General features: G+C 38.8%; 1 protein-coding gene across 1 annotated transcript; it reads right to left on the reverse strand.

The window, feature by feature from the left end:
• Positions 1-1,593: 1,593 nt before the first annotated feature.
• On the reverse strand, positions 1,594-5,952 carry CIMIP1 (ciliary microtubule inner protein 1; the record flags this gene model as incomplete). The annotated part of the gene is made up of 4 exons (XM_084271504.1): positions 1,594-1,749; positions 4,075-4,173; positions 5,207-5,288; positions 5,891-5,952. 4 exons carry the CDS (start codon positions 5,950-5,952, stop codon positions 1,594-1,596), a joined length of 399 nt encoding a protein of 132 aa, XP_084127630.1.
• Between the last annotated feature and the right edge of the window lie 10,800 nt (positions 5,953-16,752).

A 16,752-nucleotide genomic window follows, 5' to 3' on the forward strand; every position in this document is an offset into this window, starting at 1 on the left:
CGTGTCTGAAGTTAATTCTGCTATGCATTCTCATTCTTGGGTAATCTTTCCAAAGGATATGAGTCACATCTCCTTTATTTGTAAAGAATAAGGAAAAAGTAAAATACCATTATTTTGTGGGCATTTGGAACTGGGTGTTAAAAAAAAAATAGGTTGGATGTTGATGGTTGTGAGTCATTTCTTGGGAAGAAGGAAAGAACAAACACTAGCTGCTGACCTACTGCTATGAAAGCCAAGGACTTACTGCTGACTCAAGAAGTAGGTATTGATAGCTGCAGAATACAAAGGAGATCTTGCAACAGGGAAGTCTCCTCTGTAAGTAAACAGAGGAGTTACGAGGAGATGCCTGCTGTTGATTTCTTGGAGGCTGTTACTCGTTTAACCACCTAAGCCAATTAGAACAGCAGATAGTCACTAGAATTAAATGAGTCCCCTTCTGAGTTTCCAAAAGTCCTGGCAAATCTTTGGGTAGGTAATGAAGTGCAGGACTGAATTCCATAGCTCTGAGGTAGCCACACCAGTAACTCCCAGCGCAATCCCCTACTGCTTCCGAGTCTGTGGCCGGTCCTGCTTGGTATAAATATTGGTATAAACAAAACTGAAGGAACATAACTACTTTGTAACACAGTTGTATTCCCAACAAATAATTGGAAAAAACCCAGCCCCTGATTTTTGAAAGTGATTTTTGTCACTGGGACCTTTGTGTAGTTTACTTATGCCAATCAAGCAGCTGCACTGGGAGCTGCTCAATTACTTACATAACTCCCAAACTACCTGCAAACTACACCACAAAAGACAATGCATTTAATAATTGTATCTTAACTATACTTCAGGTATGTCTGTTTTTTTCAAGGTGCAGTGGACACACTATGATGAGGCTGATAGTTATCTTTTCTGCAGCTGTTTTTTGTCTGTTGTGGTGGTGAGTTTTGTTTAATGAGGGAAACTGCTTTCCAAAGGCAAGGATGCAGTTCCATGTGCACTTGAATTGATGTAAGTCATGCCTGCTACTCTTCTTACTCACTCTCTGTATGAAAAAGATGTTTCTGTGCTAGCATAGGCATTTGAGCAACTCCCTTGTGGGCCAGTGCAGAGTCCTGACTGAAAACTAATTCTAAACACAGATTCCAATACCAGGAAGTGATGAATTGGGAATGAGCAGCAGGGTGAGATTGTCAGGAACATGGCAGTCTGTATTTATGTCTGGAAAATCTGCTGTGAAACTGAGTCTGAATGGAGGCTTTCAGGGGGAAACAATTATAAAAAAGTTTTTAAAAGACTTCAAATAAATATTTTTAAATCATAGTCTTAGTAACACTAAAAAAATAGTGCTTGCTCTGTGATCTCTGTATGAATTTATTCATTGTTGCTTCTAAGTAAACCTGAAGTGGTGTTACCAGCTTGGAGGCCACAGATTTCAAAAAATCAGGAACAAGTAAAATGCTACAGGAGAATGTTTTCACTTTACCAAAGTGATTGTGGATGTTACAGAAATCATTTTTAAAGCATAAACGTTTAACAGACCAACAGTACAGCACGGAGTATTAACTTAGGGATGCAACTGGATCTGTGTGCCTGACTTATTTCTCAATGTCAGTCTGAGGCCTCACAGGGCCACTTTAATTCCTTAAAAAAGGCACCTTTGGTACTTTGGATTTGAAAACCACATTCAAGTTCCAATCCAGGAACAGCTGATCTCCAGCCAATAAATCCCTGGGTAGTCTTTGGTACTGGAGGAGATGGCATCACCTGGAATAAAAGAAACATTAGAATCCAATGATTAAAAGGATTCTGATCATAATTTCTGTAGTGTGGATGGAAATGAAAACTTATAAAAACCAGTGTTTTTAAATGCAATCTGCTGAATTAATATCCTGAGTGCACACTAACATTAATGGAAGGAAATAGGAACTTCAAAAGATAACACCGCTGCATGCAAGCCTGATTTATAATACAGGACAGTTTATAATTTAAAAAGTCATTGGAATAATTTAGGTCCCATTCTATAGCAAGGCACAAGGAAAGACTGAAGTAAAATGGCCCAATTCCAATAAAGTAACTAACTTTCATTTACCTTCTGAAAAACAGGAAAGTTTTTTAGTACCTAAATTGGTAATGTGTAACAGGAAATCAAACCCCAAAGTTACTGTTTAGTGGTGTGTGTTAGCATGCCTTAAGTTTTGCTCACTACCTTTCTATGGGCTTTACTGGTCTTCCATTATTAGGAGAGGTTTATCTTCAGTTTTAGCTTTTTTCTAATAATAGTAGTAGTAATAATAATAATAATAAAACCTCCCTTTAAAACAGTTAACTTCTTAAAACAGGAGAAACAGCATTTTATACTGGCTGTAATGTATTGGGTAGCAAGGCAGCTGCAGAATAATGGATTTGTGGCCAAATGCTAAAGATATTACTGACCAAGCTGGTTTTTGAATCAAGAACTACTTACTTGTTCCACCTGTCTACTTTAAAAGATGGGTAAGCATTAAGTTAATCTGCAACTAATCTAGCTAAAAAGGAAGCAAAACAAAAGCCAACAGTCTCTGTTCACTGACTGCTGTGCTTACTTTGGCTGAATCATCTCAATTGGGCACGTTCTATCATTTCAGCATCTGGGGACTTGGTAGAGAACTACACAGCAAGAGAACAATGTCTCAGTTCTCTTGCCAGAGTTGCTTCACTTTGTTCTTCAGCCAATATTAGAAAATGTTTGTGATATTTAGGTGGAGCAGTTCCTCTGAAAAGATAATTTTTATGGCCAAAAGTGCCACCCACTGAGCAAGATAATGAAGGAAATCGTGTCCCAGTTACTATCTGGGGGGAGGCACTATGAAGCAGCAGTTAATCTAACCTAGGGTGAAGAACAGACATGATGACTGTTACCAAGAAGGTAAGTGTGTAGAAAGACACACACTGCTGGGCAAGGACTTAAGAAACATCACTCTGAATATGTGAAGGGTGACCTAAATCACAGCTAACCCTTATCTTCCTTAGCCAATGAAGATGGTGAGTTGAAATTGAAGCTACAATGCCCATTTCAGTATGCACCAGGCTTTGCAAGCTACGTTCACAGCTGGTAACTGTGATTTAACACATACACACCCTCACTGTGCTGAAAAAGAGGTAAACTCAACTGAAACTGGACATTTGAGACAAAGCTGAAGAACAAGTAGCACTAATGGCAGAACTGCTGCCATTTTCTTTCTCTGCCACACTCAGCACTAGCTCTTAATTTTTGGTTCACTTTGATATCAATAGAAGCTTTTACTACTTTCTCACCCTGGAATCCTTTGGAAGAAAGCTAGTTCAGCGAGCTGGAATTTCCTTGATTTTGTTTCCTTGATCTTCTCTTAAGTGGACTAACCTTCCTTTTTGTTAGCATACTCTGCTTCCCCTTTTACAAGTATGTTCCTCTCCCAGTGTCGCTGATTTAGCTGCCTATATAGTTATGCTGTTCCTTGGTGATGCTGACACTGTGTATTTAGTAGTCAAACCACCAGACACATTCCACTCCCATTTCCAGCTGTTTGACAACTTTTAGATTATGTGACTATACTTCTTGTGATCAAAAATAAAATAGTTACGTGTTGGCTCATTAGAACTTCTTACTAATTTGTGCCAGTTAAAAGGCCAGTGGTGTTGTCTCTGCCAAAAAGACTAATGTCTGCACGTTAACCTGCAGTCTGAGCTGCGAGCTAAGGTTATGATGAGCCCTGAAGCGAGACAGATACATGTGTATCTGAGCAGTGGATGGTCAGCAGCCCTCAGTGGCTCTGTGAGCACTCCCCTGCACTGCCCTGTGCTGTTACCAGATGTCACAGAGGAGTGCATGGGGGAGGTGCTTTACAGAGAGATGATTATGTACAGTGAAAGCTCTGTGAACTAACCACCACATCCAAAGGGCAATTCCTTGTCTTAAATGAATGCTTTTAAAGCATTGCTTGGGTTGCAAATACAATTTGCTTTGACCTTTAGTTAAAGGCCCTCCTCTACAAGACAAGGGATTTTTAGAGCTTGCGTGGTTTCTTAAGACAGATATGGCTGTATTGCAATTTTAAAATCTAATTTTCTAACCTTAATATATTTTTCCACGGGTGTCACAGGTCGAACCTGCAGATGTTCTGGAAGCTGTATTTTAGGCTTTGTATTTTCTTTCTTTTCATCTTCAATCAACTGAAACCAAAACATCAACATTAAAAATCGGACTCTCTATCTTTTGAAATATGCTGTAGTATCTGATATCTACACAATTCCCCTCATCATTGCATCTGAACTCCCTGTTCTTTCCATCTGAAACAGGACTACTTACTGTAGTGGTTTGGAAATTATTCTTGGTTGCTATTTCTTGGTTTCAGAAAGTAACATAATTCTGAATTTCAGATGAAAGGCTAAATATTACTGAAGTGATTTAAACTCTCATAGCTACATCGGTGGTCCAAAAAGGGCTAGAAATATCTGTATCATATATATAACTACAACCCAAATATTAATAAATGCTAAATACACACATTCACCAGTAGTAACAATGCATACTCTGTCAGCTTTTCAGCTGTAGCTTTATTAGTACTGTGCAAACGTGGTATGGGTTATCAAGGATAGATGCCGGAGCCCAGAGAACTGGAGTTTTCAAAGGTGCTGACCTGGATGCCTACAGGAATTTTCAAAAAGTTAAGTACTTCAAGCTCCATGACAAGTGCATTTATAACTATTCAGAGGCTGTGTCAATCCTGTTCTTTAGCAACGAAATACTGTGATTCCAAATGTAACTTTATGTGCTACTATATTCTAATATCTCAGCATCACTAAGAGACATCTCTCCAAATATTTTCATTTGTTGTAAATTCCCCCACTGAAAATTTAATTAGCTAGAACCTTTTCCCCTAGATTTTTAAACTACCATATGGATAGACAAAGGGGAAATATTTTCCTGTCAGTGTGCATCTAGTACTTGTTAACACTGTTGGGAGTCATGTTTCTCAAGAGAAATATAGCAGAATATGCGTAGCATGTAAATTACCACTTGCTGTATTTTATTCAGAGGAAAGGAGAAACTTTGAACCCATCTTAAAAGTAGTGTACTAGGAACCTAGCTCAGGGAAGCAAACACAGTACTTCTCAAGTCTTCTGTGCTCTCCTAATTTTGTGTCTGGATAAAGCTGCCTACAAGTAATATTTCACATGTTGCTTGTACACCATTCAGCCGTACCTCCTCAAGAGGTGCTTTCAAGAATCCCCATTTTTGAGACCATCTTCTTGCAGCTTCTAGTTCATTTTCAATGTATTTTTTCCTGAAACAGACAAGTATTTAATATGACTTTGAAAGCTTTCATTAAAAAGAAACCACAGCAAACAGAGCTACCAAAGTCTGAAAGCACAGCGCTTTAGCATGGATCATTAGACCTGAAAACAAGAAGTTTATGACAGATCACAGAACTGTCGGGGTTGGAAGGGACCTCCAGAGATCATTGAGTCCAACCCCCCTGCCAAAGCAGGGTCCCTAGGACAGGTCGCACAGGCAGGTGTCCATGTTTGAACTAACGATGGTGTCGTTCAGAGCTAATGGGGAAATAATTCCCATGGGTTGAGAATGGAACAGCTCGTGTGGCTGCACCTCCTTGCAATTCTGGGTGACGCTGGGAGCTGCAGGGGGGACAAATTGGCCACGACACATTTTTATAAGACCCGGATAAGTTAGCACGGATGTCATTTCATGCAACTGCCCGGGTAAACGCTGACTAAAGACAGCAACGATGCAACATTTCGTGCCCGCCCTGCCCTGGCTCTGCTCCCCGTCTCTTGGCCGGGAGCGGCTGGGGTGGGGGGGGCGGTGTGCGACGGAGGCGGCTGGAGAGAAGCAACAGGGCTGTGAGGGGAGGGCCGGGGATTTTACCAGCTGTTGTCCCGCGCTACCACGTTGCACGGCGGCGGCAGGTCGGCGGGCCGACGCGCCATGTCCCCCGGAGCGGCGGGGCCGGGCTGGGCCCTCACGGCTTGAGCGTTGCTGAGCGACGGCTGCGGAGGCGGTGCTCGTGCTGCGGCCGTTAGAAAAGGGCGGCAAGGGCAGGCGCGCGCTCCAGCCGTTGGTGCTCGCCCTGCGTTGCCTGGAGCCGGGGTGGGCACGGGCGCCCCCTTTGTCTCCTTGTTCTTCAGCAGCCCTCCCGGAGGGGTCCCGCAACCCTGGCGCTCAGGTGAAAGGCTAAAAAAGGCTCAAACTGCCCAATCTAGGCTTTTTTTTTGGTTTAGTTATCCTCAGTAAACCAGGGGAAATGCCCTTGATGTCGTCTGTAATTTTTTTGGGGTGTTTTTAAGTGGCTTTTCACACGTTATTAGGTAGGAAAGCACGTTTGGGTTAAGGTGATGAAAAGCTGCTGCCTTGCCTGAGGAGACAGCCATGTTCCAGAGGAAGTGATGGTGCCTGAACTCTGTAACTGACATCCGAGCTGGGCTCCCCTTAGCAGAAAGCAACTGGGGACACCTCTCTGGATACTGAGTTAAAGAGTTTTATTTTAAATCTGGACAAGGGAGTTGTTCAACAGCCAGAAACTTGCAGTGTTTTTTATCGTTGGTAGCTGACCTGCGAAGCAGTTGAAGGATGCAGGTTCTCTTGTAAGAATCAGCTTCTTAATGTGTCCGAAGCTCAGAGCATGTGTGTTATGTTTAACCTCCTGTGTCCTCTTGTACACCAAAATCATCTCTTGGTGATTGCAGTGGGAAATAACATTGGTCTTGTGACATACAGTGTCTTTCCTACCCCTTTTTCTGGTAGATGTCATTCTTTATAAACTACATGCTAATATTAGAAGTTCTGAGAAAGACCTCAGCATGCTTTATGACTTATATGTAAGAACCTAAAAAATATTTACAGCTTGTAAAAAGTTCACTCTGTTCCAATATATTAATATTTTTGGCTTGCCATCAATTTCTTTGTAATTTTATTTTCGTGCAATTGCTTTATAAAACATTTCAACGGTGAGTGTAGCCAACTGGCTCTTTGCCCTTACGAGTTTAAATAGTTCCCTGACCCCTTTCTTTTTGTCTGGCAACTGGCTTGTGCAAACACACTGTAAATAGTTAATGTGACTTTTTCACACCATTGGACAGTTGTTATGCTTATTATAAAATAAATGCAGAAAGGTTTTGACCTAAGCTGAGTGGTTTATAGGTAGAGTGTTTGAATGCTTAATTGCTGGCTTTTTATTTGTTTGGGTTTTTTTTTTTTAATAGAGCAAAGGATCTAAAGACCTTACATATTTGAGTATGAAAAGACTGTATAGACATTTACCAGTCATTTCAGAAGTATTAAGAAACTCTATTTGAGTAAGAGGAGGAAAAACCCAACTTCTGTAGTCCTAAAATAGCAATTAATACTGCTCTTCTGGGTCTCTAAAAATCATTAAAATATCAACAAATAGAATATTTCACTTACATGGCATTTCTTGATTCTCTAATTGATGATTAGACTAGCAATTAAATCAGCTGGGTCTCCTATCACACCTGTAAATGCTTACTCATTGTCCTACTTAATTAACTCCTGCTGCACAGTCACATTTATCTCAGGAGTCCTCTTACTTCAGCCTTGATGCTTTCTGTGAAAAATGTAATTTGTTAATGAAAACAAATTCTTAGTTTACTGTGTGTCAGGATTTAAACTGCAGTGGTGTTTAAGAGGGAATGAAACCTCTTATACTAACATAGTGAAAATAGGAATTTATAATGTCCAGTCTTTCTCTTTTTGTGTTCAATGGAATGATTTTTCAGATGGGGGAATGCAGTAAATGAGTAGTTAGTTTTAGGTCTTATTAGGCTCTTATGAGCACAGGACAATATTAGAATTGCATTTGCACTATGAGAAAAGAAGTGAAAGAGGATTTGAATGAGCTCATAGCTACACTGAATGACTTAAGGGTACAGTTCTGTTCAGATCCCAAAAGTCATTTGCTGAAAAGACTGGCTCTTGTAGGTACATACAGCAGCATTTGTCATCACAATGCTTCTAAGTTGGGTAAATTCTAACCTGGATACGGCCATAAATGCTGAAATACTAATGTTAATGCTTCCTGTCCTCTTACAACTAGGAGTTATGCAATTATTCAGGTGCTGAGTAGTGCTGCTGTTATCAAGTGGGTATTCTGTGAGGACTCACAACTGTTCTTCAAGCATTTACAACCTGCATATTACTTGAGAGTTGTGGTTTAGTATCTTGAGTTTCAGAAATCCCTTCATCTGCATTAGGCATCACCATACCATTGGGGAAGTAGTTTCGGTCTTTTATTTTCTTCTCCACAGACTCCCTTCTCCCAACATAGTAAAACACAGGGCTTGTGGCCCTGTGTTCTGATGCAGGCTGGGGTACTGGTATGGATTGAATCTGACCAAGTGAAAACCAAGATGCTTTACCCAAGTACAGTTTTCTGTGTACAGATGCTTCTGCCAGCACGTGATGGGGCAATGCACAAGGGTTTGGAGGAGGACAGTGCTGGATGATAATGCTAGGTCTGAGTTTTTACAAAGCTACAGCTTGAGGATGTTCTATTGACACAAATATAGGTGGTACTGCTCTGAAATAAGTCAGGGAACCACACTGATTTACACTCTGCAGAAAGTCAGATCACTCTCTTAATCTGTTTCACAGAACAGCTCCACAAGGACAGCAGTTGTGCTTCTGCAATCGAGGAAGCAGACAGAGTGGAGACAGGAAAAGGTGATGTGTGAGCTGAAATGAGTAACCCAGGGTAGGTGGATATCTTAAAATTCTATGGCTGCAAGAAATTTTGTAAAATGCAATGATGGCTCTGTTAATGCCATTCACAGTCTTCAAGATTTGAGTCAATTTTTGTGTTTCTGCTCTTGTGCCTACCCTGATAGGAAAATGTTAAAGCTTTTTACATTGTTTTTTTATGGAGAAAAGTGTCCAAATTAGCACCCAGTAGCTTTTGGTGTGATAGTCTGAAATTATTTGAAAGGGAACAAACCTTCTGTGATCTGTGTGAATATTTGTAAGTTCTGTTTAAGAGCATCTCCACTCCCACTGAATAGGCTGAGATATGGTTCTAGATGATACTTGTACTCAAGTGCTAAAGAGGCAGGTATAAAATATCTTTGCTAGTTTGCTAGTTCTTAAGCCTTAAACAGAAATTATTTTAAACAGTTTGTCACAGAATCACATCTAGATCTAAATCCTTGATCCCTTTATGAAGGGCTCTGCACTGTTCAGGTTGGACACTCACCCCCAGTAAAAAGACAGATGCAAGCTCTCTGAGAGGTGTGGGGTATTGAAGCAAACTCTTGCTTATATTACTGCCTTACATACCTGCAAGGTAAGTGTAGGCAGAGCTGCCTTGGGTCACCACAGTACATAAAACTGTGGTTAGACAGGGTGGTCCCTGAGAAACTCATCTGCTTGGCTGGACTTGGAAGAGATCTCAGTCAGGTAAGGATTCTCTCAGTATTTGGTAGACCCAGGTGAATAGTGGCATAAAAGTATTTAGGAGATTCTCCACTCGACTCAATCCTCATCTCATATTGTAGCAGGGTACTGTGTCATTGTTAGTGGGGAAGCAACAATAGAAATGGAAAAACTATGTCTGTTTCTCCCCTTTGCAATCTAAAAGCTTTGGAGTTGAGAAATGTTTGTCGCTGAATGAAGCTGTGAGTTGTGTACTTGTTTTCTGAATGCTTTTGAAATTAACTAGCAACCCTTAAGATCTAGTATAACAGAAATACATTCCTTATAAAGAGATGGGCATTATAGATCATAATTCTTTCTTCTTGGGAACAGTTCTATATCACAGGGGGGTTGTGCAACTTCTATTGTATTGTGTTCTGCTGGTATAGATGCTTGTAAATGCTGTTTTCTGAGAAGTTCAGACTGTGCAATGTAATACATGTGCTGTGGCTAGCATGTGCTAGTGGTTTAGGGAATTGTCCCAGAGCTTAGTGACCAGTAGGTCCCATACATTACTGCTGTGCCACAGCTTTTGCTGAATGTCTGGCAGCTCTGTAGAGGCAACTTTCAGGGCTCTGCCTAGGCTGTTTGATGGCTGGAAAAGTAGAACAAATGCTCTGCACTGATGGGAGATAATAGCAGTGAGGGAGAGAGAATGCCAATGTCCCTCAGGAAACCCATAGTGATGTATGCCAGTCTGGTTCTCTGGTTTTGTTTGGAAGGCCTGCACTTCACACTCAGAGTGTGAACATCTTTGCCTCTAAAAACTTGAAAAACAGCTTCATTATTTTCTTTCAGCTGCGCTGAGCTTGCTACTTTCCCTTCACTGACAGCACCTATGAAAATGAAGCTGTTGGCTGAATTGTTTATATATCCATTTATGTGTCTGTGCTTAGGCTTCTTGCATTGAAAATGTTTACCAAAAATATTTAGCAGTGGCTGCCCCATGGTTTGCAGTATTAAGTGTGGAAGTTTAATAGCGGAGATTATAAGCATAACTTCAGTGTCTTTTGCTAACATTTCTAAATAATATTTCAGATGTAGGCAGCCGGAGTGGTAGACTGCTTTGTTATGACTGCTATGATTTAAGTAAACAAAGTCCTATTGACACTATAGAGTCTGGCTTCATTCCAAAAAAACTTGCTAAAGTCTATCACATCAAGAATATGTTAATTGGAGTTCCTGAATTTCCATTTATGAAAGGAACCCAATGGTCTGGTTAGAACCATTATGTTTTGTAGCAAAAATTAGAACTGTCATCTCAGTGTGGCTGTAATTATCCAGTGACTTTTGAGCAGTGAGTGGTACGTCTGCTTTCACAACACTAAAATGTTTTCTTTTCTCTCCATAAAATGGCACTTAGAGCTACAGCTTTATGCAGATTTCTGTGCTTGGAAGGCATGAACAATCCTAATTGAATTTAGATGCCATTCAATAATTCCTGGAGTTTTAGTTGGTTTTGAGCCGATTGATTTATTTTTGTTCAAAGTAAGGCTGTACATGAAATCACAGAAGGATCAGTGCTTGTCCAATCCCCTGCTGAAGCAGGATCACCTTGAGCAGAGAACTGCAGGAAACTTAAGTACATTACACCTGATGGATCAACTGATGTTTGTATTGTACCTGGGGGAATAAGTGTGCATGGCCTCCAAAGAAAATTATTTCTGCTAGTGACTGGAAGGGCTTTGCCACCTTCCAATTGGAGGGCATGTTTGCAGTAAAATTCTTCTTTAATAGACATTGTGTCTGAGTGCTACTCCACTGCTCCAGTTGCAGAGAGCTGGCAGAATGCTGCCTTAACAGGCTTTCAAAAACCAGGGAACATGACCACTGCTTCTAGCTTGCTCAGTGTAAAAATTTCCTGTAGATGCCTTTACCAGAATTCTCCCCAATACATGCTGCAGTACCTAGGCACAATATGAATTAAAGATGAACAAAGACATAATTTTGAATTCTTGTTGCATTGTATAAACTGAAATCAAACCCTTCATGGTCTTTGAAAGTATTTTTTGTTTCAATACAGTGCATGTTTCAAATCAGGAAGAGTTGCCTTTTTTCCTTTTGCATGAAAGGCAGGGGGTCTAGGACATTTTAACAGCTTTCATATCCTACTCCGCAAATATATTATTGCTGCACAATAGTTTCTTTGCATGAGAATTGCTTAAATGATTCAAAATGGATTGAAAAATATATTTCAAGTTTTAATTTTATGCACAGAACATTAATGAGCAGTGCCCCTTGGAGACTTGCTGTCAGTTTAACATATTCACAATAATCTCAACACAGATGTTATTCCATCTAAATCCTTTTAGAGGGAAGAAACTAGTAATTTTTCCTTGGAGAATGTCAGAAAATATGTTATTGTTGAAATTGCATTTTGATCCCAGAATGCTATGTAAAATATCATTGCTGGGAAGAATAAGTAGCACATTGTTTCTGAGGTAAAATGCATGTGAAACTTTTTTGAGCCTGTAAATTTTAAAACAAGAGAATGTTTTGTTAGTTCCATGCGATTTCTCTTCCCTTGAGGGTGATTCTAGACAATGATGGATATCAGCATCTAATTGTATCCTACTTTAAGAGAGTATTTGTTATTAGTTAAGATTTCTCTATTTGCAGCCGTAATGTAATGAAGTTATTGTCTCTTTCAGATACCTTTCTCTGTGCGTTCTCTGAGCACGTGCATTAAGCTACTTGCTAGAAAGAAATTGCATGGTTACAGTAAGAGTTTTGTGTTGGAAAATACTAAATATTTTTTCTGGTTTGTGTTCTGTCATATGCCCAGATTTTATTTTTTCTGCTTGGTGCACTCATGTTGTACACTACTTGCTCTTACATTTATTTTGAAATATCTTCTCTTTTTTTGTATTGGACAAGTCTTCAGGGGTGCAGCTTTGATACTGAAATTACATTGAGGCTGTAAGACTGGTAAGGTTGTAAACACATGGTAAATACCATGTTGTTCAGTATTGGAGGAACTCTTTCTATTCCACTTAATCTTAACCAAGGAGGAGCTGTAAGCAGTGCACAGGTAATGGGAAAGAGCATATTTAGGAAACTGTTGGATGGCTTAAAGTAATGGGTCTGTAATTTCCATGTGTTACAGGAACTCTTGTAGAACTGCATAAATCCAAATATAGTGCACCTAGTTATTGATAGTGTATCACCAGTTCTGTGCAAAGATAGCTGATGGGAATAAATCCCATCAGATTTTTCAGAAGTTTTTTGGAGAAGGGGAGTGAAAGGTGGGGTGCAGTTAATTCATTACAAAAAGCAGAAGGGGAATTACCAGTTCCAGTTGAATTGTCCCAACCCCTTCTTGGGTTTTTCTCCACTTTGTTGTTAAGAATGCTAAAGGGCTAATGACGATTACTGTGATGTTATAAAATAGCTACAAAAAATGTAAGCAGAGATGACAGATAAAATTTCCAAACAGAAATGTTGGGTTTAAATAGAATATATGTTATTTAAAGTTAAAAATTAACCAGAATCCAGTTCAAATGTAAAGGTAAATTATAGAAATGCTACCGGTAAATTTTTCAGACTACTAATGCATTTTCTGTTTGAACTTGTAAATGTAAAATTTTGACATGTGTTTAAATATTAATAGAAACTTGTTCTAGATAGACAAATATAAAATATTCTTTTGCATTTTTAAAGAACAAGGAACACAATAATTTGCCTAGTCTTGTAGCAGATTGGTTTAAGTCTGTATTAATGATAGTAAAGGTGCAGATCACTTGCTTCAGGCTCACTTTATAGTGCTTGATACAGGTTCAATTGATTTGCCTCTGTTGGTCATGCTTCTTCATTGGTGGTTTGCATGAATTTTTGTGTGGCTGAAAAGATTTCTACAGCTTTGGTAGTAATGAATGAATTACATGGAACTTCTGGATATAGAGTAAATATTTCTAAACAAATATGAAGATACTTCTACTCTTTATTTTTTTTATCTGTTAAATTTATAAAAAATCCTGAAATACTTTTAAGAGGAGCTAGTTTTTTAACAAAAAACCCAAGAAATGCAAGGAAGTCAGGAGACAAGGAAAATGGCACATATTGGAATGTTTTTCTCTTTTTCTTAATGACCTCTCAGTAAATAATTTTAAAACTATCAACAAAGCATGCCTACATAATTACTGACATTTTAAAATAACACAAGTAATTAGGAAGCTGTAATCAGAAAGTAAGTAAAACACCAACTGGATGTATATTCAACATTTCAATAGGAATGTGTTAAGAAAATATCTTGGCATTCAGATGAGTTTTAAGACTATTGATAAAATGTTTTACCAGTACATGCTTATAGATCATGAGTAGAGTTAATATATTGCAAGTGTGAGGAAAGCTCAGTTATTTCTAGGAGCATTGTACGCTGCTTTTCTGTTAACACCTACAATAGCAGTGGACTGGCCTCATCTCTTTACCAGCCCCCTCTGATAGCTGTGGAGTTACACTGAGGTAACAGCAAAACACGAAGTAGCAAGACATTTAATGCAGTGAATTGGGTTTTATGTTGGGGCGATGACCAAGTTAGAATAATGTATTGTATTTACTGGTGTGTTGGTTAAAAATGGTGAAGGCTTTGGATTTTGGATTTGTTAATGCATTGTGATGAAGTAAACCTGCAGAATGTTTTAATTCTTGTGAAATTCCCTAAAAATTGAGTCAAAATTAGCACTAATGAATTCACCAGTGAAAAACATCAAGCTTTCAATAACAGCTGTTTGACTTACATGGAGTTTTATGGGTTTGGCTAGTATGACTTTTGTGAAGTTTGATAATATTAACTTAAAACTTTCAGGTACATTGAAAGATTGAACATACTGTATGTGACAAAGTTACATCACTTAAGCATTGAAATAATTTTAACATGGAAACTTTGGTTTACATCTTTGTTTCTGGAGACAGATCAATCTTATGTCAGATTTGTGACTTGCATGAAGAGCTCAAGCTCCTGAGGCCTCCTGATCATGCCTGTTCTAAGTGTGGTTTAAATAAATCTTCAGGTTTTCTGGCTTTTGCCTGTTGTGAGAGCAATGGCAGAGTCTTTTGTGAATGCCACTGATGATTCCAGAATGCAACATCATGCTTAGTAAATGATACGGAATCTCGTATCCCTTTTTTCTTGCTGGCTTTGGTTAATCAGGGAATGCTTCTGATGTCTTCCATGCTTCCTGGAGTTACAGTGATTCGGAAAGATATTTTGCTGCTCTCATACCATTTATATTGGCTTCATGTCTGTGAGATTTATTTGCACTCGTAGCAGCTAGTACTCATCGCAGCTAGTAATGCTGTCTGAAGGACAGAGGTTTGGGCATGTTCAGAGCTGTGCTGAGATCTTGATTTCTGGGACCAGGATATAAAATTGCTCCCCTGCTGAAAGGTAGGTCCCAGACAGGAAGGGTCTTATTTTGGCATTGCAATGGTGTAAGGCTGTAATCTTCTCCAGGTCCATTTCTTATGTTGATGTATGCTTATCTGCCACTTGGCAAACACTTCTCATTGTCTTCTGTTTCAGCTTTTGGAAATGTTGCAATCCTAATCTAAATCTTCATTTGAAAAAAAATTGCACCTCTTTATTATGGGAACAAAAAATATGATTAACCTAGTCATACTTAATTGCATTCAAAAGGCTCAATATTTGGACATAGGATCTATAGGTAATGTTGCCATAGTGAAGAATGGCTGTATAGTGACTGTAAGAGAAATAATGCATAATTCAATTTAGTATTGATATTGGGGAAAATACAGGATCTCTGTATTGAATTTAGGTTAGGCTTTTGCTGATTTTTATTCTAAAACTAAAAAGTATTTTTTTCTTTGCACATTTGGAAAATGTTTTTTTTTGTTATCAATTTATTCAACGTTTGGCAGCTTGCTTTGATTAGATTTGTTGCTCCTTGTATAAACTGTACATTTCAGCATAAACTAAATAGGTTGTTTCTTGTAAGGCAAGTGAGTATTTAACTAGGTGCTGAAACAAGACATACTCAGTAAAAAGGCAAATGAGGAAGCATCTTTATATACTTATAAACTTTGCTTTAATAGATCTTTGACTAACCCAGGTTATGACATATAATATAACGCATATGCATCCCAACTCAATTAAAACCCTTTTCAGTAGCATGTTAAATAGTACCCAGTGATGCAGGCTTTCGCATTAAAGTAATTATGGGGGAGGGGGGAATTTAAAGAACAGAAAGAAAGTTTACTCTTCCTCTTTGTAGTAAAAACAAATGTGTTTTTCTCCAGAATCTGCCAAGTCTGTGTTTTAATGATTTAACAGATGGAGTTGGCACATGTGAACCTGGAAGATGCATCTGTCTGATTTTTCCAGTCTGAGGATTTTTTAACTGCATTAATGGCACAGACGATGGTAAAATATCACCTCCCCAGGCTGCTTTGCTCTCCTAACACATAATGTCTTTTAAGGAAAAAAAAAAGTGATAGGAGACTGGGGTGAGGAAAAGGCCAGAGAAATGAGGATTTGAAAAGTTTAATATTTTCTGTCCTCACTGCATTAGGCTTTTAAGCCTTTCACTTTGAATTTCATGTCTGTATGGTGTGGAAACAGAAATTCTATGCAGGCAGGATTATCTCAGGGTTCAGTTAATTGCTCTAAATAAACACCATTTAAAAAGGAGACCAATAACCACTAGTGATTTGTCCTTTGTAATTTAAATGACTGAGTGTTGCATTTCCAATTTGGTTTTTTTTTTGTTAGTTCTTGCAAAGGTTCTGCTCATTTAGAACTTCAGATTTAGCAATCTCATTTAGTCACTTGTACTGTTCATTCAAGCAGGCATGCAGATGCTTAACTGTTTTAATTATTTGGAATGAGGGCTCTAATTTGAATTTCTTTTTTAGAGTGGAATCCTTAGCACTAACCTGGGCTTTCTAATGAAACCAGTGATATGACTACCTGTGTAAAGATCCTGAGCATTATTGGTTAAGTGCCTCAGTAGTGCCTAGAATGGACAAAATTACAGGCTCATACTTATGCTTCTACCTGATTCTGCAGGTATGTCTGTAAAAAAAATCCTAAGGGAAGTATTGTCCAAGGGCCAGATCAGTACTTAGTTGTGTTAACTGTCCAACTGGTTGCACTAATGCGACAGATCAGGTGCTTACTAGGATGTGAAAGGCGTCCTCACTGTTTCTAAGCAAAAGTGCTGTGATAAAGTGAAATTAATCTGCAGTGGGCTGTGATCTGTCCAGTACTTGTTTTAACAGCACCATACTTTTTGCTTCACATTAATACTTCTGAGAAAGAAGAAAATAAAGTAGAACAACTCTCTTTGTTA

Source organism: Gallinula chloropus, assembly GCF_964237585.1.
Source record: "Gallinula chloropus genome assembly, chromosome: 16".
NCBI classification, from domain to species: Eukaryota; Metazoa; Chordata; class Aves; order Gruiformes; family Rallidae; genus Gallinula; species Gallinula chloropus.